The sequence below is a fragment of the Bombus pascuorum genome, chromosome 7 (assembly GCF_905332965.1).
Source record: "Bombus pascuorum chromosome 7, iyBomPasc1.1, whole genome shotgun sequence".
Lineage (NCBI taxonomy): Eukaryota > Metazoa > Arthropoda > Insecta > Hymenoptera > Apidae > Bombus > Bombus pascuorum.
Window position 1 is genome coordinate 17,465,429 of NC_083494.1, and position 27,792 is coordinate 17,493,220.

At 35.1% G+C, this 27,792-nt stretch overlaps 3 protein-coding genes across 4 annotated transcripts in view; 1 reads left to right on the plus strand and 2 right to left on the minus strand.

The window, feature by feature from the left end:
- The first annotated feature begins 4,544 nt into the window (after positions 1 to 4,544).
- On the plus strand, positions 4,545 to 11,595 carry LOC132908645 (mucin-2-like). 2 transcript variants are annotated; one of them, XM_060962831.1, is made up of 7 exons: positions 4,545 to 4,762; positions 7,284 to 7,724; positions 7,779 to 7,971; positions 8,065 to 8,999; positions 9,689 to 9,791; positions 10,402 to 10,525; positions 11,226 to 11,595. In XM_060962831.1, the coding sequence occupies exons 1-7, from the start codon at positions 4,672 to 4,674 to the stop codon at positions 11,412 to 11,414; spliced, it is 2,076 nt and encodes a 691-aa protein (XP_060818814.1). In that variant the 5' UTR covers positions 4,545 to 4,671; the 3' UTR covers positions 11,415 to 11,595. The 2 variants fall into 2 exon arrangements, with proteins under 2 accessions (XP_060818814.1, XP_060818813.1); XM_060962830.1 differs by having other exon boundaries at positions 7,779 to 8,999.
- Positions 11,596 to 12,582: 987 nt separating this feature from the next.
- LOC132908671 (uncharacterized) lies at positions 12,583 to 14,768 on the minus strand. The gene is made up of 3 exons (XM_060962886.1): positions 14,208 to 14,768; positions 13,814 to 14,122; positions 12,583 to 12,794 (listed from the first exon to the last, which is right to left on the minus strand). Exons 1-3 carry the CDS (start codon positions 14,484 to 14,486, stop codon positions 12,663 to 12,665), a joined length of 720 nt encoding a protein of 239 aa, XP_060818869.1. The 5' UTR covers positions 14,487 to 14,768; the 3' UTR covers positions 12,583 to 12,662.
- Positions 14,769 to 16,949: 2,181 nt separating this feature from the next.
- LOC132908654 (tyrosine-protein kinase Drl-like) overlaps positions 16,950 to 27,792 on the minus strand; it is a 29,363-nt gene continuing 18,520 nt past the window's right edge. The window contains exons 2-8 of the mRNA XM_060962859.1: positions 26,695 to 26,822; positions 21,174 to 21,580; positions 20,662 to 20,847; positions 19,861 to 19,999; positions 19,381 to 19,673; positions 18,659 to 18,818; positions 16,950 to 18,002 (exon numbers count right to left, since the gene is read on the minus strand). Of these exons, the coding sequence (XP_060818842.1) occupies positions 17,754 to 18,002; positions 18,659 to 18,818; positions 19,381 to 19,673; positions 19,861 to 19,999; positions 20,662 to 20,847; positions 21,174 to 21,580; positions 26,695 to 26,822 (1,562 nt within the window). The 3' untranslated portion in view covers positions 16,950 to 17,753. The remainder of the gene's footprint in view (positions 18,003 to 18,658; positions 18,819 to 19,380; positions 19,674 to 19,860; positions 20,000 to 20,661; positions 20,848 to 21,173; positions 21,581 to 26,694; positions 26,823 to 27,792) is intronic.

A 27,792-nucleotide genomic window follows, 5' to 3' on the forward strand; every position in this document is an offset into this window, starting at 1 on the left:
AGCTAACGAGAATTTCCAGCAGATCTTATCGACAGCACTGTAAGCCATTTTCCAGGGGTAAATTGTATTAACAAGCCACCGTGGCGTCCTGAAAGTGTTCAGATAGTATAACGATAAGCCTCAACGGTAGGAATGCGGTCCCATTTTCCGCTTTTATCTTGTTCCATCCAATTAGTATATTTATAAAGACTATGTGTATTTCAAAATACGGCAGAGTATGATACAACGAACGATTCAACGAATATCCTTACGAATGAAATAAGGATGATACAATAGGCAATCATAAAAAATATAACTTAGAAAAAACAAAGCTGGCACTCCGTTGGGGGTAGCCACCCACATTGTAAAAAAAACCCACCCACTACAGGACAAATTGTAAAAAAAACCAAAATAAAAATTAAAAAAAAAAAAACAATAGGCGAAGACGCTACAGCGAACGGTAAAATCACGAGTCAAGCATGGCAAAAAAATTAATTAATTCTGACAAGAATACAACGTATAAAAACAAAACAAAGTATTTTACGTGCCTCATTTTTCACTCGAGTTTTCCTACTTAAATCAAGTTTTATGCTTACTTCGGTCCTTGGAAGGAATTATCCAATTATCGCTAAACGCATTTAGCTACATATTTCGATATGTGTTAGAAAGAAATAATGCTATAATCAATAAGGATATAAAACGAATTAGCTTGATCTATCGCTTAACCTATTCTGGAATCCCTATCGTAATTAAAAATTATAAGCATATTTACGATACTGTTCGACTGCGTAACGTCGTGGTCGTCGTGGTGCAAAATGCCAAACATTATACCTTACAAGATCTAAAATTCAAAAGCCAACTATACGTTACAAAGGAAATATACTTTACCGAACACTTTACCAAAGTACATAAAAGATATAACTTAGAAAAAACGAAGCTGGTACCCCGCTGGGGGTAGCCACCCACATGCAATATTTATTTTTATTTTATTTTTTTTTCTTCACCAATAAGATATAACACTTTACCAAATGTCCATAAGGACAAATTGTAAAATAACCAAAATAAAATAAAAAAAAAAAAACTTTACCAAAGTTTTTCTTTGTTACTAAAGATAATTAAGCCTATATAAGTATATAATATTTATGCACATCCTGGTATAAGACATCACAGCTTGGATTCGTATACGTACTTAGAGATCAATGACTAAAATATTTGTATATGTCATGGCCATGGGCACTGAGATAACATCGGTTAGACACCAATTCGATACGAAAGTAATACTTCGCTAGAATGAAGTTCCATCTTAAACGGAGAGTCTGCAAACGCAAATAAAACGTACTAAATGAGTATCCGTGATTGTAACGGTGGAGCGATATGAATGTTCAGAAAGCAGTTCCTTCAAGGCGATGCATTCGATCAGAAACGAAAGAACCTACCGCGTATGCGTTATCGGTCGCAACGGATCGTAATCATTGTTGTATAAGCGGCGTGAAACAATAAGCAAATACACGGACGTTACGCGTGATTCATCAAGCAGGGGCCAGAAGCAGGTTATACGTGTCTCGACTGTCTTGACATTGAACTCCAGAGGCAGATGAGTACCTTGCCTTCGAGCACAATAGACGCCTCTGTAAAAGGGAACGAGCCTGCTGTCCAAAGCGCCTCTAGATTAATGCGCAGAAGGTAATCAACTTTCGCGATTGGGTATTCCCCGGCGGCGTCACTCTGTACAATCGTACAGAGCCAAGAAATTTATCTAGCAATAAAATGTTGAAGAATTTACGTAAACAGCCTATATCCCATTTGATGTCACTATGTGATAAACAATGTGAATTTTATGGAAAATTTAATAAATGTAAGTCTAACGAGTGTGAAACGCTCGATTACATAGATGACAATACCTCGAAGTACGTAATAACGAGTACCTTATCTATTAATGTATCGGTGTATTGCTTGATTATTAGTATATCGCTCGATTAATATATGTATTAATATGTTAATTAATCGTTATATTATTTATCACTGTATTAATTATTATTTATGCCTATAACCATTTGTCTTACTATACATATATGTAATGATCGTGCATTTCATTACAAATTCTGTCTAGGACATAACCTTGTGTAGCATTCGAATGTAATTGGAATATTTAATACGTAGATCCATTAGCATAGTCCTACATTAATCTTATTTTGAATGATATATCTTATACATACATACATACGTATAAGTTTGTAAATAAATATAAGGAAAATATTACTTATTTCTTATTAGGGAATTAAATACGTATAAATAATTAATGCATAAAACGTAATTACACGGTTATATGCAAATTTATATACATAAACATGCGATTAAAATTAGTCGATCTTAAATAAATACTTTCTTTTCTTTCTTATTTGTTTTTTTTATAAAAATACATCTACTTTCGTTTATTTTGCGAAACCTGTTTCTTTCTTATTTGTACGCAGAAATTTACGAAATGTTCGTAAGTTATGATACAGAAATGATATGTTTATAATTATCAGGTATTTATTTGTAAAATCCTTTACTTTTGCGCGGCATTTAATTTTCAACTTATCGTTAAAATTCTTTTATAAAGAAAGAAACTAGAAATTTAAATGTCCGTAGTATGTTACATGAAACTTTTGCGTTGATATGAAAAATATTTTAAAACTGATACGCAAATATTTTTAATCTGTCGAATCAAGATTCTTCTCGAAAATTTCAACTCATAAAAATATATATTTTAAAATACGAGTTTATATCATATCTTCGTACCGTGAAAAATTATATATAACAAACGTAATACATGTATGATAGAATTAAACAACGATAACAAAATTTTAATACTAAATCAAGTTGTTCCCGTTTTTAATTCATAAAATTTTTCATATAAAAAGAGCGAAGAAGTTCTTGATCAATACCACGTGTATCACAAACGGATTAATCTCAATTGTCACACATGCAATCGCATCTGAATAAATACTTATTCATTTTTATTATTGATTGAACGTTGTATGAAATATTTTCTCAAAGTATTTTCACTCTTTCTCGAACAGTTTTAAGATGAGGTCATACTTCCTTCGGAATGTTTTTATCGATTATCGGGTCCGATCGAATATACTATTTTTTACAGTGACTAAGATAATAATTCCTTTTGAATCATAAAATCCTAGTAGCGATTTGTGACACAATCTTTCATAATATTTTTCTTCTTGCAAATGGACCGCATCTCGCTAACAATTGTTTCTACGAAAGTTGTACGGAAGGTATCAATTTGTTACATGCTATCTAATAACCAATAAACCACAAGATTATCGATTGCATTTAATTGGTACATTTGTTTATTCAGTTTTACGAGTAATTTTCTTCCCTTACGAAAAAATGGTAGATGCAATCTCGGTTATCTTTGATCGCGTAGAACAGGATGTAAGAACGATTACGATTCGATGTATCGATTATTATTTATGCACATCGTAAGTCGTAGTTTTTCATTGTTGAAAACGAATCGAAGACTAATTCGTAACTTAAATCGCGTTAACGGTTTATTCCGATTAATAAATTGGATGATTTATGCGTTTAATTCTTTTAATGTCTTATATAATTTAAAGCTTTACGAATAAAGATGTGAAAAGTGTAAAAGAACGTAGAATTTATCGAACAAAGGACAGAAATGAAATAACAAACTAGAGGAAAGCGTTTAATTTAGTTCGGTTTAAATTTTCTTGTATAAAATATGAAAAACATATCATTTTATTTCCTAAGAATCATTTTATCGTTGAATTGTTACGACCATTATTTTTGAATAAAGCAAATATAGCGTTCGCTTCTCGTAGTTAGTTAGTCTTGTTTAAACGTAATTCCAAATAAACTTAATACAATAAGAAAATAGTACAAGTACAAACGTTATTGATCTTAAACACCATTGACCAATTCTAGCGTACATAAATATTAATATTAAACAATAGTTGATCAGTTGCCGCGAAAACTAATTTCAATTGCGAAAAATAGGTTTAAAATTATTAGCTAAATAATTTGCTTAAATTAACGTTATATAAATGTATGTTAGAAAAAAATTATTCAAATGTTTCATCAACTATAAAAGCAAACCGAATGTCTTGGAAAATGTTCTAATATCTTCAGCATATATAATTGCCTTTTTATTTGTTACTTTCTCTTATACTTAATTTAATACAACGAATTATATTCGGTATGAATGAATTATCAATATCCAATTTAATTTGAAAAGATACAAAAATGAACATAGTATGAATGAAACATTATCTCTAGCAGGAGAAGACAAGCTGTCGATTATTGGTAGCAGAATCTTCTCGATTATAACATTTGGATTACACGGTTGAATAATAATATTCGGTTCAAAATTTTCCTCCATTTTATATGAATACATCGTGGGAATGAAGCAACGTATGAACTTCCGTGCGTTATTAATTTTCCACAATTTCAGTCAGTCGTATAATTTTTCGCACGCCGCGCCGCACGGACATCGAAACGAGCCAAGGTAAGGAAGAGATCCGAGCGAATCCTATATAAGATGGCCGAGACGCCGGTTGACTCAGTCATTCCATCATAAGCTACGACAACGTTTGGATCGATTAAATTTGCGCGTTCGGTAGTGTTAAAAACATAGAAATTTGTTTCTTCAACGTTGTTCTCTTACTTCCGGGTAAAATGGATACGAGGATCTTGATATTGCTATTGTTTGTCAGCGTTGCGGGATCATTCGCGGAGTTACGATCCCCTCTCTTCAGAGTGCGTAGAAGTGAGTAGTCATTGAATAAACATATGCACGCACGTATTGTATATATGTACACAGAAATAAATTGTCCTTTACTAATACACGAATGCATAGACTAGTTGCTATTTAGCGAATGTTGCACTTTGTTTGACGTAAGCGGCTAAGCACACTCGCGCACCTAACAATTTCGATAATTAAGAAGCAATTCTGACGAAGCAGACGAAGCGATTTAAATATAATCGTGACACGCTCTAACGCTACTTTGTTCTCGCTATTGTTAGTAATTATACTGTTTCGTTCGTTTGTCGTACTTTACGAATAAAAAGCATTTATTAGAGACACTGCTAGATCGTACCGAAGTCATCGTCTTAGTTGAGCAACGATATTTCTAAGGAAATTGTTAAGGAAAATCGTCTCGCGTTAAACATTTTTTCCAGCTGTGGGTTACATAACGTTTCACGTGTATTTAAATTGACATCGCAATAAAATACGGGAATTTCAGGAAAATTGCGAAATTCACGGAATATGACGTAATCGTAAGATATTAACGAACTTTCGGCAGCCAAACATCCATGTCGATAACGGAAAAATTTTGTACATGAATATATACGTGAACATATAGAACCGTTCGCCGAGATATCGACGTTATCCGATATCTAGAAACAGGTTTGGGCCGTTACTTACGAGGAGAACGGTCTTCCGTGAAAAAACTCTGAATTCTCACTCTTGAAACTGAACTTGAAAGAAACTAATGCGACAGTTTGGTTTTGAATAAAGTATCTCATACGCTATTTCGTTCATTAATAATAGCAAGTATTTTGCGTCGATTATATAATTATTCATTTATCATTTATCCTTTTTAAAGAAACTATTTTTCCAAGAGAAGATCAACAAATTGTAGAATAAAATTATATATATATATAAGTAATCTCATTTCTTACATTAAATACGATTTTTTAATCCGAATATCACGACACCAGTATACGTATGTATTAATAAGTGCCTTATGTTACCATATTCCTCGTTAAATTTAGTTGATAGTTTAAGGACCCACTTTCGTAAGAAGGCAATGTACTCGTTTATAGTAACGAAAATCGGAAATATGTCGGCAGAAAACAAAGTTTTTTTTTAAAGTAAGTACATCGTCAAAAGCTAAATATCGTATAACTTGTAAGAAGTAGTGTTGTCACATTGTGAAACTGTAATCTATATTTTGAAAACTTTCGTTATGATATTAAGTATATTTTCAATAGTCGATTACCGCTTAATCTGCAAAAAAATACAAAGAAAGGAGCATTAGTTTATCTATACTGCTTAACCAGCGCGAAATACCGGCGAATGCTCGGACGTGCATGTACCGAGAAATACTGTAAGCGGAAGATTTTCCAACCGCGATAATATCGATAATCAATATTCTTATGTGTGTACCCGCGTAACATTAACTATCATTAACACGATGCATTCTCCTTTGCATGTAAACATCATCGAGTGTCATCGCGTTCGGATAATTGGCCGTGACACCCGCGAACCATGACCTCATTTTGTTTCCCATCTTGACCCTTATTCAGATACTTTCGTTTCATTTTCTTTGCTTTTATTTCCTGCTACAGCGACCTTACGATCGACTTACGCGATACGAAATTACATTGAACTTGTTTGTAATCTTTCGAACGAATACTATTAGGATTGGAAAGTTCCTTCGAGATACGGCTTTGAGAACCGCGTCATTCAGTTTCTATTTATCTAAAGTCGCTTTCCAAATTATGATGCGTCATAAATATTTTACTAAAAGTAAAACTTCGATGACGAGACTTTGTCGACGTTACAAAATCTCAACTTCTGACTCTCGAACACAGGATTGTTTCTACCGCGAAAGAAGATTGTCATCGATAAAACTGGCTCCGAGTTATCGTAAAGATCACAAATACGACGCGATGTTTATGAAGAAACTGGAATTTTAAAAGTTCATACATTTACTCGACCGAGTATCTCTCCGACTGATTTACGAAAACAGTTGACAGCGTAGGAAAATTCAATTATTGTACAAGTCATTCGTATCAATCGATAGCATTCTTTCATACGCGTCATTTATTTTAGATCTTTTTCATTTCCATTCTACAATTATCCGTATCCATTGCACGTATACATTCCTACTTACGCGAAGAAACAGGCATGTGCACGAACGTATTTTACCAAAACACTATCTGTCACATAATCTTTCTGCATGTTTTATGTTCTATGTGAAAGTAACGAAGATTATGCGATTTGAATGATTAAGGTCTTTCGAGAGAGAAAAAAAGAGCAAAAGGTCTGAAAGTTAACACACGTATTTAACGTTTTATGCAATGAAATTTTTCCTTTACATGCATGCAGAAGGTGAAGGAATTTCCTACAATTAAAAGTGTCTGAAACCTATCACAAAAGCATGCTGGTAGTAACAGTGAAATGTGTGAAATGTTGATCGCAAAGACACAGTGACCCGTTTGTGTAAAAACAATTCAAAAAACGAAAAAAAATGGTATTTTCTTTCTTTTCATCGACGAAGACGGATTGCACGAAGATAGACCACGCGAGATGGATTTCAATGGACTATCGAGGATGAAACGAGAATCCAGCAGTACTACCAAAAGTACAACTATACCTACGTCTACTTTGAATCCTACCAGTGCGACTCTGCCCAACAAAAATTCTCAAAGTACTTCCACAAAAAAGCCAGATCCTACAATGCCTAGTCTAGATTTTACAACGACTGATTCAGATCCTACGACACCTAGACCAGATTCTACAACGTCTAATTCAGATCCTACATCTTCTAGTGCAGATTCTACAACGCCTAATTCAGATCCTACAACGGCCAATTCAGACCCTACAACGGCCAATTCAGACCCTACAACGGCCAATTCAGACCCTACAACGGCCAATTCAGACCCTACAACGGCCAATTCAGACCCTACAACGCCTAATTCAGATCCTACAAATTCCACGCCTGATTTAACTCCAAATACTAATGAGACTCCGAAACCAAGCCCAACGAGCACACCTGATTCAAGTTCAAATACGAGTAAGACTCCCGAACCAAGTCCAACGTCTGCTAAACCGACCACTCGACCGAATCGAAGATCAACGCGCGAACCACAAGCCACAACTCCCAGTCCAACTGCCAAATCTACTACGCCTAAGACTAATTCGGAAACTACAACCTCTAGTCCAACTACCAAACCTACGACACCTAACTCAGAAGCCCCAACTTCTAGTCCAAATCCGAGATCCACGCCTACAACTGAAGCCATGACTTCTTCTCCGACTCCTAAGACCACCACACCTACATCGGAGACTCCAACTTCTAGTCCAAATCCCGAATCCACGCCTAAACCCGAAACAGCGACTTCTTCTCCGACTTCTGAGACTACCACGCCTAAATCAGAGACTCCAACTTCTCGTCCAAATCCCGAACCCACGCCTAAACCCGAAGCAGCGACATCTTCTCCGACTCCCAAGCCTACCACACCTAAATCAGAGACTCCAACTTCTAGTCCAAATAGCGAATCCACGCCTAAACCCGAAACAGCGACTTCTTCTTCGACTCCCAAGCCTACCACACCTAAATCAGAGACTCCAACTTCTAGTCCAAATAGCGAATCCACGGATCCTAAGTCGAAGCCCATGTCGTCTAGTCCAGCTGGCAAATCTACGACGCTGAAACCAAAATCTGAGACCACGACCGCGCCTACAACAAAACAACCATCCGATTCTGGAAAAGTAACTGATCCAACATCGACGATCGCCACCCCTGTGATAGGTTCACGTTTTAATCCAGACGACGAAATTCAAATGCCTAATAAAAAGCCTGAATCAAACCAAGCGACAAACCCAGCTCCAAACGAAGGATCAAATACAGGAACTTTCATGTATCCTGGATTCCCAACTTTCCAGTTCCCTCCGTTCTTCATGCCTTCGTTCACTCCCGACTTTTCGGTCCCGACTTACAATCCTTACAACCCTTACTTTACACCCGATACTGGTAATAATAATGCATGGGCTGCACCTAATGGCGGAGCTGGACCTGCGGCATCTTTCGCTTCTGCTAGTGCATCGGCTGGAGCTTCTGCTGATAGCACAAATTTAAACGCATCGCCGTTAGGTTATCAAGGAGGATACCCTGACAACCTGAACATGGTCAACACACCTTTGGTCATCGAACCGAACACTGGCAACGTGCCGAACATGCTTAACACAGGGGCATATGGTAGCTACGGAGGAGGTAATAATTAATAAAATGGGCGAAGTCGAACTCAAGATTACCAGCTTGAAGATTATCGGGTGGATGCATGCACTGTGCTAATTTGCGTTTAGAAAAATTTTTAATAACCATGATAAATTCGTAATATCGAGTGTAGCGAATGATAAAGCTGGATATTTCGGAGGGAATACGTGTAATCGTTGAAACAGGATAATCATAGGATTATAATTTTGTTATAGTATTATAAAATACTTTCAACGATTGCTGAAGGTATTTGCATCGAAAGATATTGCGATTCTGTGCAATTATACATAAAAGATTACAAAGAAACATAGAACGGAATATAACTTTTGACGAAAAATTTATAACAGTGAATAATTAAAGAAAACAAATTAGCATTTTTTTTTTATTTATATTTTTACCTTTTACTAAATATATTGTGATCTTATACTATCTTTCCTCGCTTTAAAGTTCTTATTGCACGTTGTATTTTTGAAGATGAATGTGTTACGAGTATCTATCATAGTAGCTGCGTGCGAGGAAGGTAGTTTAATATGATACATTATTATATTCTCTACAAATTTTTCTATACACTCGATATATTACAACACGTACCGCTGCATGAACATTAAAGAGTAATCAATTTGTTTGTTCTCTCTAACTATCTTTCATATATTGTTAATATGTACTTATTACTTTATCGTTTACAGGCGCACCATACTTCGACACTGGATTTGCTTTCCCTGATTTTCAGAAACAAATGGAGGAAAATTTCAGACAATTGCAAGCTGAAATCCAAAAGCAACAACAATCGTAAGTTTAATATGGTTGGTGAGGTTTTACCCGAAGATCACTATCGCTATTATTAAAAAATCATTTCATGGAAAATCTTTTTGGAATTTCTGAACTTAATGAGCTATTATCGTAATGTCACCGCGTTACTTCCCAATTAAACAAAAATATATAAATATTCAGGACTTTCATTCCACATTTTCAACTTATTTTCACTCGTAGGATAATTTGTAAGCAATGCAATTTTATCATTCGCGATTTTCGTCTTATTTTGAACCATAGAAACTACTTGACCTTACCTATACCAGATATTAAAAATCATGGTGGATAATATTTTATGTTATGACACATAAATTCAAAGATACACATGTTTGATCAGTACATATCTTTTTAATAAAAGTTTATATAGTTTATATAATTGCAATTCATATAATAGCAGTTCACTTATTTTCCCAGTACTTATGATTCTTTATTCGTATAATAGGAATCCACATTCGCATAAGCGTTTTCAATCGACAAAAACTCCGTTAATCTGACGCTAACTAAAATTTTGTTGCGATAAATGGAGTTCGTATTAATGGAAATAACGTTATAAAAGCAACTAACACACAAATTTTATACATGCGTATAGGATCTTTGAAGCAACTAATCGCATAGCCACCGACGGAGCTAATGGCTTACCTGGAACACATACCGCTGTTTCTGGCATTCATTTGGGACCAGATGGCGGTTATCAAGCTGGTGCGATTAATCCAGTAAGTTTCACGAATTTACACGTATATTATCTTCTCAATTTACTAGTACTTCTTAAAATGCGTTTAAATCAAACGAGCAAGAACGAACTCACTTACGCCAAAAGAGTTTCGTCGCGACGAATGTGAGCGAAGAAACACCAAACGAAGAAAGAACGCTATTTTCACTTTAATTTTACTGAAACGAAGGAAGAACGGGCGTTCGTTCGCTTGGTCTAAACGTAAATAGGTTTATAGAACCTAGGTTCACAAATAGTAGGATACTTACAGGAAATAAGAGCAGGAAGAGAAAATACAGTACAAAGAAAGAAATTAATAAATTAGTACTTTAGTATTTATGAATCTACGAAGTATGAATAACTCTTTGAATTAATCTTTACCTTTTATACTCGTATATAAGATGGAAAAGAACTCGATCGGTATTCTTGCTGTCGAGCTTAATTGGAGCAATCGATTAATTTATCGTTCATTATTACTAGACTGTGGATATTTATGCAGATTCATATTTTATGAACACAGCTAAAATAATAGAACTCCAATAGAGATTTGTTTCACTACTAAATATTACAACAAGTAGATACCATTGGATATTTTATATATTTTTTCATATATGTCTATTAGACAGTCTAATTGTTGTTGTTACAAAGATTATCGTTATTTGAAGGAAATATTTACTGACGAAAATTTATTGTTAATCTTTCAGGTTGCACCGGGAATAGAATCTAGATTCGCCGATGAACTCCCTCCACCGTCTAGCAATAATTACGGAGTGTTTTCCAGTTCTAGCTCTCACACCTTGGTTGGTCCGGATGGAAAAACGATCTCTCGCAAATCTTCGACAACAGGTGTAAATGATAATGGAAAAATTACTTACCGAACAGTCCAGGAGTAAAATGTACGTCCTCGGTTGGATTTACATTATCATTGATCTTCAATGGAACGCGTTAATACCACGATAAAACACAATTGTTTTCTTTTACCCTTTTAAATCCAACATTCTCTGTAACTCAGGATTATAGATAATATTTTTAATCGTTTACTTACCAAATATACATAAATGGCTGGCGTAAAAATACTCATTGTACTCAAGTAAACACCCAGAGTATGAGGCGCATAAAACTATTTGACGCGCAGTTGTCCACGAATAGTTAAGTAATTAAATCTGTGCTTAAGTTCATAGATTACCTAGTACGATCAGATATTTCATTCTAAAGTTCTCGAAAACTTAATTTCCCTACTAGACCCCCGACTAGAATATTCTATCATAGATATATAGAATAGAATAGCTGTTCTTTTCACTCGTTTGATGTGGTATAACTTTATTCTCCATGTATAAATTCCACCGTTTACAAGTATTAGGAGTTCTTAATATCATAGAAAACGTGATAATTGACCAAGATCATTAAGTATCCGATTAATGAGTCAGAATTATGTGTGAAAATTTGTGCAAGTTATTTACGAGAGTTGTAAGAAAATAATGAACTGATAATTACATATGTTGACGTAGACCACCTTTTGATTCAAATCTCGCTGGGAGAATTTTAAATCAACTCGATTGAATCAAAGGACATTAAGAGAGTCTGCTGAAAATTTGAATCTGATGGAATTATTCGTAAAAGCAAAATTTATAATAATAATAATAAATAAGATTCATAAATGCAGGACACAGAAAAAGAGAAAATGTAACAGAATATCTAATAAAATAAATGCCAAGATCGATCAGTGGTGGAAAGAGAGGAAAATATAGATAAGGGAAAAAGCTTCGATCTATTGCTTATAACCGAGTAGACCATGGATTTTTATGCAACTTATATAATGTTTTTACGAATGCAAGTAACGCGTAAATGCATAAAAATCCACAGTTTACCGATGAAGTTCTAAAGAAAGTAATAGTCCTAGATTTTCAGCAAGTTCCTAATGATTTGTTTTTCTTATCTTGGTTTCTATAGGTATTCTAATAGCTACGAATTGGGCAATATCTATATCTAAATGCCTGTAGAAACAGTTGTGAATATTTCTTGTCTCGTTTGAAATCTTTTTGTAAAGCAATCAAGTAAATATAAAGTCGTTGTTTGTATTTTATTAAACACGATGATATTGTTCACAAGAGGAACATCGTACATTAATAATTTCTTGATTTTTATTCCTTGTTCCATTGAGTTTTGCTAAGAGGCGGTTCTATTTTGTCGTCAACAACAGGTTTAATTCGAGGTCTTTGAAAACTCCTTCGGCCTTGGTACCAAGGTTCACCGCCTTGGTAACGACTTTGGATCTAAAACATTTTATTATTTATATATCTCTATATCGATACTCGGAAGATACTATTGTCCATATCTCGAAATTTTGCAAAATAAAAATTTAATGAAAATGTTTCATCGCATGAAACTTTAACGATTTAACGCGAAGGTTTTATATTAACTCATTAACATCGGGAGACGCGAATCGACGTCTTATGTTTTTCAAGAGTTGCCCACGGCAGACACGAGGCGAAGTATTTTATTTTTGCCAGCGTTGACGCACTTTCCATTTACATATTTACCTTGCAAAATTGTGCAGAAGCTGAGACTACAAACAAAGTGTTAAAAGGCACTCTGACATTATAATATATACATTCGTAGGTAGATATTGTTCGTACGTGAATTTTTTATCGATATCACTGGGTCGTGAGTGTCCCGTAACTTAAAGTAAAAGTTTCTGAGAAATACAAAATTTAGCAGGAATTGAAAAAAGTTTTCTATCGTCTAACGTGTACACGGAGCTTTATGAAAGTATTTGAGCATTTATAGAATCTTTTCCTTAATACATTACGTATGTTATAAAGGATTTTACATAAAGTTCATTAAAGTTCCAAGATACTTATTGCAAACGTGCACTTCTTAAGGATTACAAAATTATTTGGACAGTCGACTCTTCATCATATTATTAATAATAAGCCTCGTGTATTTAGGAGGACCGGTTCTAGCGCTATATTCAAGGCAAGTATATTCACAGTGCATATCAATTTTTCATAACGTGTTTGTTTGCAATAAACGTCGTATTTGCGAAAAGTGTTCAAATACTTTCGTAAACCACTGCACATCTATTTAGACATAAATCACTGTAGTATGCAGTACATGATACTACAAATGTTACTTATGATTAGTTTCGTTAACTATTTAAAAATATAAATTATTTCACAAATCTCTATTAAGTTTCAGTGGGAATTAATAACAGATTAGAGTTTAGAATAGCGATATTTAAAAGGGAGATTGTAATTAAAGATTACTTATTAATTAATATAATTAGCGTTACCTGTGGAGTATTGTATAAATATGTCGATGGACGTGAACGATTTAGATGACGAAGACCAAGATCATACGTATTTGCTACACCACGAACTCCATCCACAATTGGAATATCATTCGTCTTAAAATCAGCCTCTAATTTTGTTATTACGGTAAGGTGAACGTCAGTTACAACGTTACCTTCGTTATTGAGTCTTGACGAGACTGAGACGTTGCAAATCCCATTTTTGCATACGTCTATGCCAGACTTTGTTCCATTTTCACTCACGATAATTTGAATATTATTAATAACAATTGGCTGCTTCGTTGAATCGTCCTGGAAATATTTCATTTCGATCTTCATCTTTTTACTTAACACGTTACAAACTGTTCTTCGGATATAAAACGATAAAATTACTTACTTGTGTAAAATGACTCCTTTTTTTATTCGACATTCTAAATGCATTCTCACTGTTTACCGCGAAGATAAAAGATTTAGGAATCCGTCGAGTCGTCGCTAATTGATCATTAACTTGATTTAAATTAAGAGAATCTTTCAAGTAGAAATCGTTCGAATCTCGTTCATTTTCTTGAGAATCAAATACAATCTGCGAAGAAATCTCTATACACGATATATAATTTTTCCATGCGAACACCGTCAAAAAGACGAGAAGAACGATCTCTCTTATTCGTTTCTCCATTGTTTCTTCGATCGGTACTATTTTTTCGAGCAGAGTTTTCGATGTTGCGCGAAGGAGTAGCTCCGAGGAAGGGATAAGTATTCAAACAGGATGTATACATACATATAGTAATGACAGTGATTACTGTACGTGTGCAAGAAAATTACAATGACCTCCGTGGATCTAAGTGGCATAAAAAAAGGGAAGACTTAACCGAAAGCGAAAAGTGTGCTGTCTGAGAAATCGGTGATCTTAATTGCCTCTTAAAACGTTAAGTAACATGAAATCGAAATGAATATTAAACATTTGAGTTTTATGACTAATTAATGCGAACATGATTGTATGCAAATTAAAGGAAGGAACAACGCAATATGTTAATTTTTCAATGAATTGCTTCCTCCGCGTGTTAGTCTTACTAACACCTCTTTACGTTATATCATTGCTTACGTGTCAATGAGATTCATTTAATATACAAGATATCCCAGATTTCTCCAGCCGAATTTTGTTGGTATACTTTTATATATATGGAATTTGGAATATATTTGGAATTTCTTGTTATTTCTTAAAGAACCTATATTTAATAATACATTATTGCTAATTTGCGGAAAAAAATTAATGCGATTTTAAATCACCGATATTAGCTAATATCCTCGGTGACTTTTTTCCTCCTCTCAAAAATGTTGTTAAACAATTTTACATAAAAAGTGCATAATAAACACGTACAAGCGTAATACAAATAATTGAATGCAAATTGAAGTTTAAAGATTCTAACTCTAAATTAAGATATAAAATTGAATCTCTACGAATGTTTTTTTTCAGTATACCACTATATCAGTATACTAAGAAAATATATTTACTTTCAAATAGATACTTAGTGCAATGGTATCAATGACGATATAAATATTCATTGCCGTAGGTATCAAGAAAATATACACGATCATTGTTTGATTTTCACAACTTCTTCAAAGAAGATTTTAAAACGAGAGTACGTGTAAAGTCGTGCGCATTGAATAGAACCCTCGCGGCGAAACTAAAAAGACACGCGGCGTGCGCGAATGACGTTGTGTTGCTCTTTCGACATGAAGAATAAAGGATGACTACTCTGAAATGCACCCCGTTACAGTACGGTCAGAGTCAGTACACAGGGATTGAAACAATCTCAAATCCCGTCGTTTACATCTAACGTTTGACTAAGCCCCTACGCAAACGAAGGGTCGTGGAAGCTCATTGAAATTCATTAAAACCCTCGCTGAGTCGATCCACTCTTTTAACTTTCTTATAGCTTGAACAGAATTTAATAATAACGGACATTACACGATGTTTATTATCGTTCTTGATCCCATAGGCTACTCTTCATAAATATCCGGACACTTCAACAACACTATCGAATGTAATAATATTCGTGCAATAACGGTAATTGAATTTGAGCAAACTATAGATTAAATAAATTAATGTAAATGAATGACGAATTACCGAATTTATATATTTATTGCCTTCTTATAAAATCTGCTTATTATAAATTCAAATCATCTATTTAAAAACGTAGAAATAATATATGTATAGCGTGTTTGAAAATGATTTGTCATCAGGGTTCGTGGCGTCATTCTGCGCCTCTGGATCTACAAAAAAAGTAGTCAAAAATTGACCTTGATCTTCAAATTCAATGACAAATTTTTTTGTTGCATCGTATTGTACTCATTATGAGGATCAAGAGTCACGAAGGGAACGTGGGTCGCAAACCCAACTATTCTCTTGAAAAAAATGTTAAAATTCTATTAGTTCTTAAACTCGTTTTATTTGTAACGTGGTTATATTTTCCGGTTAATATCGTCTATTGTCGCACGTAGATACCCTGACGTTCCTTTCTTCGTTTCTTCGTTGCTATTTAATCAACCCCAGACTCGCTTAAGAGCGAACTATACTGAGAATGGCGAGGATATCTAAGAGTCGATTTTTAACTGAATTTACATATCCGAACGGATTATATTTATCTAATTGAACGAAAGAATTGCGAAAGAATGAAAAAAATATGGGAAACCGTCAGAAGACAATAATTAATTACAGCCGCGTGATTTATAAATCCTCGAAAATGTTATTTTTTATCGTGGAAGATGTACCCGATTGTAGGCGAAACAGAGCCAGCGAGAGACAGCAGAAAATTAGACACAAGCTCATCTGTCATTTTAAACAAGACGTCACGGTAGGAAGGTACCCCATTAATTTTGTCAACCGACGTTCCCGGCGCTGGGTACACGAATTACAGGAGTCGTTTAACCAGGCGATATCTCACGATTTGATGAACGATTTCCGAGAAAACAAAAACTCTTTCGGCGTCGAGAATTCTCCCTCGGGTCTGTTGCTTCAGCCACGATGAAGAAACGCCAAAAATAACTAGTCGAAGGAATCAGGCGACTTTCATCGAGAAAGGGAGGAGAGCTTTACGGTGTTATCGGTTCTCGGTGAAGAAATAGCGAATAACAGGCGTGTGTATTATATCGCTTTATTATGACTGCAACATCTGCGATTTGTACATAACGTCTTTCGCACAATATCTTTTCACTTACTATGTACACAGTTTTCACCAAGATAGGACCGTCTTACGGTGCTCTATTTATAGCTAACGCTTACACATATACATATATGTAAATATATACAAAAATACAAAATGGGTATTGGCACACTCGAAACACTCATCATGTGGCAAGCGAAGCGTATCACATCGTTTAAAAATGTCCAACACATTTTTGCTCGATTACACGACTTCCTGAGTAAGGAATTGGCAGTTTACGTTGATGCAGGGTTTGGCAGTTCTTTGAAACGTTGGATTTGCACGATGATATTTCGCCGGATAAGCGATATACTGCCAGGTAAATATTCGATTCAGTCTTAACATGGAAATAAATTATGCGTTACATACATCAAATTTCTACCGTGACTTGTTACTGAATGCTATTATAAAGATTACGTGCCTGCGTCTATTTAATACTCTTTTCACAATACATTACATAATAGACTCTACAAGAACGAGTTTTACTATCCAAGTGTTTATAACTTTTAAAACACTCGATTCGATTCTCTTTCTTATAAAATACATACGAAACTACGTGCCTATAGCCACGAATGCTTGACTTTTTGAAAGTCTTAAAATTATCGTTTAAGTACTACTATTATATACATGTTCTATCAACGATCTTCTCTTTTCAGTCACGTTTGTAAGTTTTAGAAATCTTTCCGACAGAAGATCTATGTATTTTGTACGAACTGCATTCGATTTCAATCGTATGACGATTAGACGTATCTGGTCAATTGAGTGTGGAAATCTTGAAGACAGACTATCAGTTGGCTAAACGTCGGTCTTTCGTCCGCGGACATTGCCCAACAATAAGCCATAACTGCGAACAGCTCATCGGGACAATTTATTGGTTGCGCCAATCTATACCCATCTCTGAGGTAAGAAGCCATTTCAAACGCGTCGACTTCCACGTACGGTTGCTGTGCTAACGTCGTAAGTTCCCATAATAAGACTCCGAATGCCCACTGGAACATTAATAAATATATGTTAATATCTTCTTTTCTTAATAACAAATTTATGTTAAATTTCTAACAAAATGTATATAATTTCTGGAGATAATAGAAAGTTATAGAACGATCGTAGTTATTCGACAACCTTCAGCATCCTCATATTCGTAAAAGTTTGAATAATACCCATAAATTGAAACGAAGATCGCGTTCAAACTGCATGGTTTTTGGAACCATTTTAATATCCTCTTTAGTAGGGTAATATAAAGTGACTTCGGTTTCGTTGTGGGAACAAACTATTTTCGATATTTTTATTTACTCGATACTGATGAACTGTTGTACAAAATTCTTTTTTTATCGGATATCCGCGAATGAAAAATCGCCGCTGGAAAATCATGCGTTGCGTCATATAGAACAGCCTGTATATATACCTAATGAATATCTATTTCCTTTCATGTAATTGTATTATTTATTTTCACTTCTTTTTCAAAATGTAAGAAATTCTCTAAACTGAATAAAATATATACTTCAGGATGATCGAAACATCGAAATATAATTAACTCTCTTTTTATCGATTTACTTTTATTATATGCGTAAGCAAAAGTAATAAAAACTTTGTGCGACTTCGGTTCTTAAGTTGATAAAAAATGTCCAAAGAAAGTTGATTTACTCACAACGTCAGAAGCAGTGCTGAACGCTTTATTAAGCAAACTTTCAATGGCAAGCCACTTTATCGGGCGATTCTCGTTGTCGCCGAGGCAATGATAATCCTGCGGGAACAGGTCTCTGGCTAAAGCGTTGTCCGTGATTTGAACCCTCAGATCATCGTCAACCCTAATGAAATACAACATTGATCGTTAAACATCTTCGAGGTGTACTAACTGCTGATACAAATGCCAAGGTGCGGGACAAAAGGAGCAAATAAGCTAAGCGTGGCTTGGTTTAAATTTGTCGACTGGTTCACGTGGTAATGCAAAAAGTCGCGCAAAAAGGATCTACCAAGAGGAGCATTAAGGCCATCTCCGCGAGGCGAAACAGTAACAGTCGGTAATTAAAGCAGTCTCGAGCCACTGTATTTATTGCTAATTAATGCCGCACGGCCAATTAATATCGCAACGAAACGTAACAACCTTAACTTTATAACGCTTCGACCGATGCTTCGCTAAAATATTCAGTGCGGTATACGAGTTATAAAAGATCGCTTTTATGCTCGAGCAGAAATTTAAAAAATTCGGTGCAATTAGAATTTCCATGTTAACGAGACATCCGTTAAAAACTGCCAAGTACGCGTGTAATCCATTTGACCGTCTATTTATAGACGTATGAATAACTATAAATAAAAAGTAAAATGTTTTTGCTGGAAGCAAGGCTTTAAATAATTCTGCTTTTTACTTACACACAATTCCTAGCGGCCAAGTCTCTGTGCACCAGTCTCTTTCTATGAAGATACTGGACCCCTTTGGCAGCTTGAAGGGCCATTTCCACGACTTCTTGCGTGGTGAGTGCTCTCGGTGGCCCTTCGCTGCTCAACTTGCACCTCAGCAAGAACCTCTTCATGTTCTTGTAACCAGTGTGCGGATACAAGAGAAAAGGCGCGCTTCTGTCTTCGATGGAGACACCCAAAACAGGAAGCAGCGCTGGATGACTCAAACCGTATAACGCTAAACCCTCCCGTAATAGAAGAGCAACCTTCGAAACAAAGACAATGAACTCGATCAAATCTCGTGTATATAAGTATATAAAGTCGTATAATAACATGATTATGCCACTCGGAACTAACTGCAAGTGAGTTAAGAGGAAACTTGGTATGCTATAATTTCATTAATAATGTTGGAAGAAGACAAGTTAATTGGCAGACGAAGGAAAAAATACTTACTTGTGATTGTGATGCATGTTCAGCAGCAGTTTTCACTAGGACATCCCTCGGGGAGGACGCACCCTCTTCGTGATAACTGCCTCTATACACGCGACCGAATGTGCCTTCCATTTCGATGCTGAGGAGGCGTACCCTGCATCTGTAACAAGTGCGAAACATGATTACTTCAGGATTCGTGACTGCACCATCAACGAAACCAATAATTATTTCGTACAGACTCTGGAGTCCTTCTTTGCAAAATTATTGGGAGGTTGAAACGATCGGCCGAGTATCGAAACGGAAGCAGCCTGAATAATCGAAGCAGGTTAACGTAAGTACTTCGAATCTTTTTTTACATTCGTGTATGCTTTCGGTCTTCCCATCTATACCTGCCAAAAACTGGATAAATTTGCTCCTGGGATACTTCACTCCCGTAATTTAATTTTTCCCATACATGTATGTATTTATTATTAGACTACGGATATTTATGCAAATTTATGACATTTTCATGAAATAAATAAATAAATGTAAGTAAATATCTATGATATAAGTTTTCAGTAAAACTCATAGTCCATTAAAAAAATCAAGTTTACGTAAAATCCTCGATCTTGTGTGATAAAAATTTAGCCTAACATAAATAAGAACATTAATAAAAGATTAGACATATAGGTGCTTTACTTAGTTTACTTAGTTTACTCAACTTAGTTCGTTCAACGCTTCAATAATCTTATTAGATACAGATTAATTATCGTATTTGTTAAGTATCGAACGTGAGACCTGTTGTTCCACTCGTAATGCTGTAGCTAAAGAAATATTATCTACCTTTGAACCGTAATTTCTTGAATCCTTTCGTGTAATTCTCGACTAGGTCGATCGTCTAATCTTCTGTAAGTAGAAGTAGACGTTGCAGAAGCAGGTGGAGGTGTCTCAGGTGATAGAAAGGTCTGTGCAGGACCGACTCCAGTGCCTCTTTCCACGCTACACGCAGAACTGAGACCCCTTGATTCTCTTAAATAGCAAACATAATTTCGTATGAAATTAAATACGATCAAAAAATTTATAAATTTATAGAAAATGTACGGTTCTCTTTTATTTGCAATAAGAGAATGTATAAATTTAATTGGTATATATCCCTTTATTATCTTTTTCTTTTTTTTAACCAATATGTCAATTTGACATTAAGTAGCAAATTAAATTGGGAAAATCTCATTCTTATATGTATACGAGAAATGTAAATAGGAAAGCAATAATAAGTAGTTTCTAACAAATAATAAAAATACTAGTTTGTAAAATATTAAAAATAATTAATGACTACGTGATTTAAAATCACTTACTGAAGAGGATCCCGATGTCTCCTAGTCTTCTTGTCACGAACATAATAAGCAATAACGAGAACAAAAATCGCTGCTATGAATGCGCAAGCACAACCGATAGCAGCATAAAACACCTGTCCGCCAGAAGAGGATCCGGAAGCTGCGACAAGAACTTCTTCCGCTCCTATGTTACTTTTATCCTTCAGACAGATTTTCTTTCGTTTAAAGTCCAAACTGGTCGTGTTTCTTCTCGACAGGGAGACATTTATCCGAAGACTCAAGTCGACCTCCGCGTCATACGGGCCACAATGCAATGCCAAAGCCCAAGTCTGCAGTCCATTGACTGGAATTTCACCAGCCTGTGATATATTCAGGGAACTACTCAAGGCCGATGGATTGCTGATGTCTACCGACATCGTATACGGCAACTGAAAAGTTCGAGATTATTAAATATTTATAAAGGCGTTACCAACTCAAACATCGAATCAATTCGGTTATTGAGAATGGAATAAAGCAACAGAATGTCGATCGAAGTAAATTATTTGTGATATTTTGCTGCAAAATTTATAAATTATATAATAAAATAGCTGCGTATTATTAATATACTTTACGCGTTTGTATCGAATACTCTGATATGATTTTTCTTTGGCGACTTTACATAATAATCAGTAACATCCAAAATATACGACGGTATAATAAGTTTCAAATAGTATAATCAGGAAATTTGTCAAACTTTATCGCATCGAATAATCTGGAACGAGAAGAGATATATTTTCTCTGGCGAATCGGTAGAATAAACAAAAAAATTGTTCGTCCGTGCGACCGAAATTGCAATTTCACGTATCCCAGCGCGACTCGCTAAATGAACACAAATGAACTCGCATTTCCGTGCCGAGTCACGCGTTTACGCGCACCTGTTTCGAGCGAAATGTGCAATTTCCCGGCGGATCCATGAAAAGAAGGAAGGTACGGTAAATGCAAATCACTGGAAATTTCTGATCTACATAGACTGTTTCCGCGTGTAAGGGGAAGAACAAAGAACGAATCGGTAGAGAAGAAATAAAGAAAGAAGTGGAGAAACAGAAGAAAGCAAAGTGGAAGCAAGGTAAAAGGTATTGTTTTTTAAGAATCGATGAAGAGCGGATAGGACAATAAACAAATGGAAGAAAGTCGAAGGACGGAAGGGGTGAGAGTTGCTACTACTTGCTCGTAATCACGCGAACGTTGAACCTTCCTATAATCTGAAACGTACCATTCTCGGAAGACAATTTGCGCCCAGTGGAGGGCAAAGTGAATCTAGAAGACCGCGGGCGAGAGAAGCCCGGGGGATAAGAGAAAGGAAAGAACGAAAGAGAGAGAGGAGAGAGTGAGAGAGTGAGGGAGGGAAGGAGGGAGACGAGGAAGAAAAGAAGAGGGGAAAAGAGATGCTAGATCAAAGAAAGAGGAGCTCGGTTGAAGCCGAAGAGCTCGTAGCTGATTACCAGCTCGCAATGATGATCGGTTCCCAACTAGCCGCGGAGAAGGCACCTCGTCAACTTGCCTGCTTGTCGCTACCATGCTACACTCCGTACACTACACGCTATACGCTGCACGCTTTGCGCTGTATACGTTATAGGCTACTTCAACTTGCGGTCTTTTATGACCACGAGCGACCAACTACGTGCTGACAGTGAATGCCTCTGTAAACCGGCTAACCATTCGACTTAAACTGTCAGGAATTTTTTATGATTTTTTTCTCTCCATTTTCTGAACGCCTCAAAACAACCCGAGACTTTGCAAGAAACTCGCCAAACAACGCGGCAGCGTGAAATTTTACGAACGTGCCGTGTTTCCGAGGATTCTTTTCCTAGAATTGCCTCGGCAAATATTTTACTTAAAATATGCCACTCGCAGATTATCGACCGCGAAAACAGCAATACCAAATTCTCCGAATTGAAAAATTTACATTTTTCGATACTTCTATACCATAAGCATTTAAAGACAAAATATCTAATGATAAATAAATAGGTATGCGAATGAAAATAATGAGAGCAGAAATTGATTTCATATAGTATTTTTATATTTTTAGAATGATCTAATGTTGAGCATAATATAGCCTCCCTACCTTATTTATGTAAATTAGCATGTTTCCTTGATTTATATTATATTTATATTTATAATATTTCTTATATTATATATGTATATTTTTTATAATAAAATTCTACCAATGTTATACATATTACATTCTTTGCTTAATTGAAATGTTAAGTTGTTTTAATAAAAAGATACATACTTTAATCTACAAGAAAAGCGGACACTTTTCCCCGTAATAAAGACTTTTCTTCGTTAAACTTGGATTCATTAACACGAAATTTACTTTTGCCTTTGCAGATAATTCTTAAAATTAGAAGAATTCAAGAGAAAACTCGCAAAGTGTACTCAAGTAATATTATCTCAGTTTCGGTGTTATTACAACGTTATTCATATCTTTGAATATCATAATGTTACAATATAATAAACGAATAACGTAACCACGATGGAGCAGTGTACTGAGAAAATGTTAATTATACCGCATGATGCTTCAAATTATATAGAATAGACTTCCTAACTAACGTTAACCTTTTCAAAATATGCTGCAATCTCATCCATATTCAATCTTCAGTACTGTTTAATTTGAAATTGATGAGATACTACTTGAATCAGTAGTGTACATTAATTTTTACAAAATTATGTGGTAACCATTATGGTATAAAATAATGTATCGTGTTAGATAGTCGAGAAAGATCGTAGCGTTTCTTACATCGTGTTCTGTTATATTCTACATACTCTATATCTGGTGAAATGTTTTTTTTTTATAGTTTATTTTGGTTTTTACAATTTGTCCTGAAGGACATTTGGTAAAGTGTTATATCTCATTGGTAATAAAAAAAATAAAATAAAAATAAATATAGCATGTGGATGGCTACCCCCAGCGGAGTGCCAACTTCGTGTTTTCTAAGTTATATCTTTTATGTCTGGTGAAATGTGACGAGAATTATCTGTTATCAACTCTTACAAAATACTATTTAACCTCAAATGTATCACCTAAGGAATAAAGTTTGGTATAACGTCTGGCAGATAGTCGTCTTTTAACAAAAACGAAAGGCCATATATTTCGATGAAAAGTAAATCAAAATTGTTGGATCCTAACTTGAATTTTTAACATTTCCCAAAGATCTTTCCTATCACGTGATTATCATTTTTTCTGGCTTTTACAAAACAATTTGTATAGTAAGAAACTGATCTTTCGAAATTATGATCTCACAGCAACCCAACAAATAGCAAAAATTTATTGAAAGAAACGGTTCTTATACGTTGCATCTCGTAACTATAAAATTATTCAAAACTTTCGATATTTATGTCGTGATTAAATATGCAATATTTACAACCGCACTGAGAAATAATCTATCTCTTTCTCTCAAAAAGAAGAATAAATTATATTCAGTAGAAAAAAGAAATATGATGGAATGTTAATTTATTCTCGTCTCATAACTACACAGCAAATATAACACTAAAATCAAACTCACAAACAATAAAATGAAATTGTAACGATCATTTAGTAGTACGCAGATCACCCCTCTAATTTCAATAAATTTACCTGTTAGATTTTGCATACTGCTACATAATCAGATCTGATTGCGTTATGTCTTGTGCCTCGTATCTGTATAAGGATTAGAAATTTTACATTGTTTTTATAGTTTTGAGTGTTTTATTTAAATAACTCGAACGTTAATTATAAATTATAATCGTAATAGTCTTTAGTTATTCTAGTACACAGCGGAAAATATACGTACGCAATTTTATGAGTTTAACTTTTTGTTCGTTTACTAAGTCATGAAGATAATGTGATATTGAGAAGTATTACTTGTGTACGAGTTCGTAGAAAACGATCGAAAGTACCAGTGACGAATGAATTATTAGTGTGTTGGGGAAAATGCTTTTTGCTAACGCGCTCTCGTTGAGGACGATGGTACTTTGACAAAGTGGCGGCGAAAAGTGGACAGAATGCAGCACAGTGTCGGATTGACTCGTCGACGATGTGCGGAAAAAAAAGAACAGATCCGAGAGTAGGACAAAGTGGTCCAGCCACTTCTTCGAGATGTCTCGATGGAAGAAAGAGGAAGAAGGAGAGGAAGAAGCCCGGAGACTGATGGCCAGCGTCGAGACATCCGTCACCTTCGCGACAAAACCGAGTGCCCCGAATGCTACTTAAGCGCACCAGCTACCTGCCAATCAAACTGACCACTTTTGAGTCACATCGAACCTTTCCTTCGACAAATTCATTCCATACCCTCAAACGAAAATTTATGGAGTATCAAAGAATCTCGTTGTTCGAAAAGATGTATCTGTATCGAATCGGTATTACATCTATACTGTATCGTTTTAATTGAAATCTTTTGCTTTTAATCACGTACATTTGACAATTTACATAAAAGATATAACTTAGAAAAAACGAAGCTGGCACCCCGCTGGTGGTAGCCACCCACATGCTATACTTATTTTTATTTTATTTTATTTTTTTTTCTTCACCAATAAGATATAACACTTTACCAAATGTCCATAAGGACAAATTGTAAAATAACCAAAATAAAATAAAAAAAAAAAAAAATTTGACAATTTGAAAAATCGAATCAATCACGCACCGAAAAATTAAAAATAACTTTCAAAGGAACTGTATCGTTAATTTGAAAATTTTCTTCCAAATATTGTTTAAAAAATTTCACGATAGTCGGGTACAAACTAATATTTGGATCAAATAAATGGAGTTTTATTGCACTTTCTTTGGAAACATTCATAGATACAAATAAAAACGAATCCTATTCATTTCTGCTCGATAAAGCATTCTTCCGTTACTGATTTCTTGCTTCCCAGCACGATATTAATCCCTGCGGCACACTATTGATAATTCTCTCGAACGCAACCCGGATTGGCGAAATTTGCAACGATTTTAACGAAAGCGTTCTTCATCGACTATATAGAAGGTCTGCTTATAAATTCATTTCGAAGAAGAATACCATGGTGAGTGCTGCGCCACTGTGGCATGAATCTGAGAAACGGGAAGGACCGACATGCCTCGATAATCTGGATAAGTACGTCTCGTAAGGGCGAGGAACGGAACGGAGAACAAGGAAAGAGCGAAGGCTTCGAACAGTTGCTCAGTGACCGTTCAAGCTTGAAGAGTTTTCATCAAGGATTCATCCGACAAGATTCTCTCGTCTTTGAGATCTCGCCATCACACGGTTTCCTTCGTTAACGGGCGAATTTATCGTGCCTCGCTCCTGGTGACTTTGATCCACCGTGGCGACCAGTCAAAGAAACGTAAATAGGGAATAAAGCAAACGGAAGATACGGAAGCTACATTTTAAGAGCCGCTAACGCTTCTTTTCATTACCGAGTTCGCGTTTCCCTTGCGTTTTAAAGTCGCGAGCTTTTTAACCTCCTTTCCCTCCTCGAGATTTGCGTCGTTTGAGAAGAATTATTTCAAAGAAATTACATCAAAGGTCTGTGCCTTTGTAAAACTTACCGGCCTACCGGCGAGATTTTCCCAAGTGAAATGCAGCTTGTGAACCTGCGCTGGCACTGGGACCACGAATTTAATGGCATACTCGTTTATAACGCCTTCTCTTACGTAAAACAATTCTGCCTGAAGACCTGCAACAACACGACAAATATTTTATCGATTAAAGCCTTCCAACTGTTATTAGTAGATCGTAAAATAAAAACGTCAGAACTCTTATTTTTATCTTTTTGCGATATTATTATTAAATACAAATTTCTGGAATAAGTTGCGAAATATCGAGAATTTTATTATCCAGTTAATGATAAGTATTTGCAATAATTTAATGTCGTGTAATATTTATTCTTTAATTTTTAGTATGTAATATATCATTGGCAATTCTTGGGATTTTCATACTTAATAATTTTCGGACAGTATATATAACAACATTTCTCAAGTCTTAATAAATTTCAGTCAAATTTCAATATGTATTCATGTAGACGTTACGTATCCATTTCATCGACAGATATAATTAATATTTATCGTGTGACGTAAAGGATGCAAGTTAAATTCAAGTAAATTGTTTAAAATTACGTAACTTTGTACAATCTATTGTGTTAATAAATCACTTAAGACTCGATGGAAATAATTTATAATAATCTTTAAATATGTTTTAGAATTACTATATTCATTCTCTGATCTTATCTATAATCTTAAATAATTAAATTAGTTACGAAACTATTTACATATTCATTGATATCTTCTCTGATTTGAGCTACTCAGATTGCAATATAAATTCGCTTTCTTTGAATATAAACTTTATCGGTTAAGAAGGTGCGATTTCATGCTCACGAAACACAAAAGCAATGACGTCATGATGAAAATGGGGTGCGACTATCGGTGGTCGATTTCGTGAGTAAAAGACTTAAGTATCTTTACGTCCAAAAGTGATTCATAGCGACGTGTTCGTTTTACGATTAATTAACCTAGCGTGTGTAATTCTCACAAATCTTTAAAAGTCACGTATAGCGACGTGTAGTAATAATTCTATCCAGTTCTACTGTCTATATTATTGGATTTCGTTAGCGCTTCTCCGTATCTCCAAAAGTTTCGACGCAATTTGAT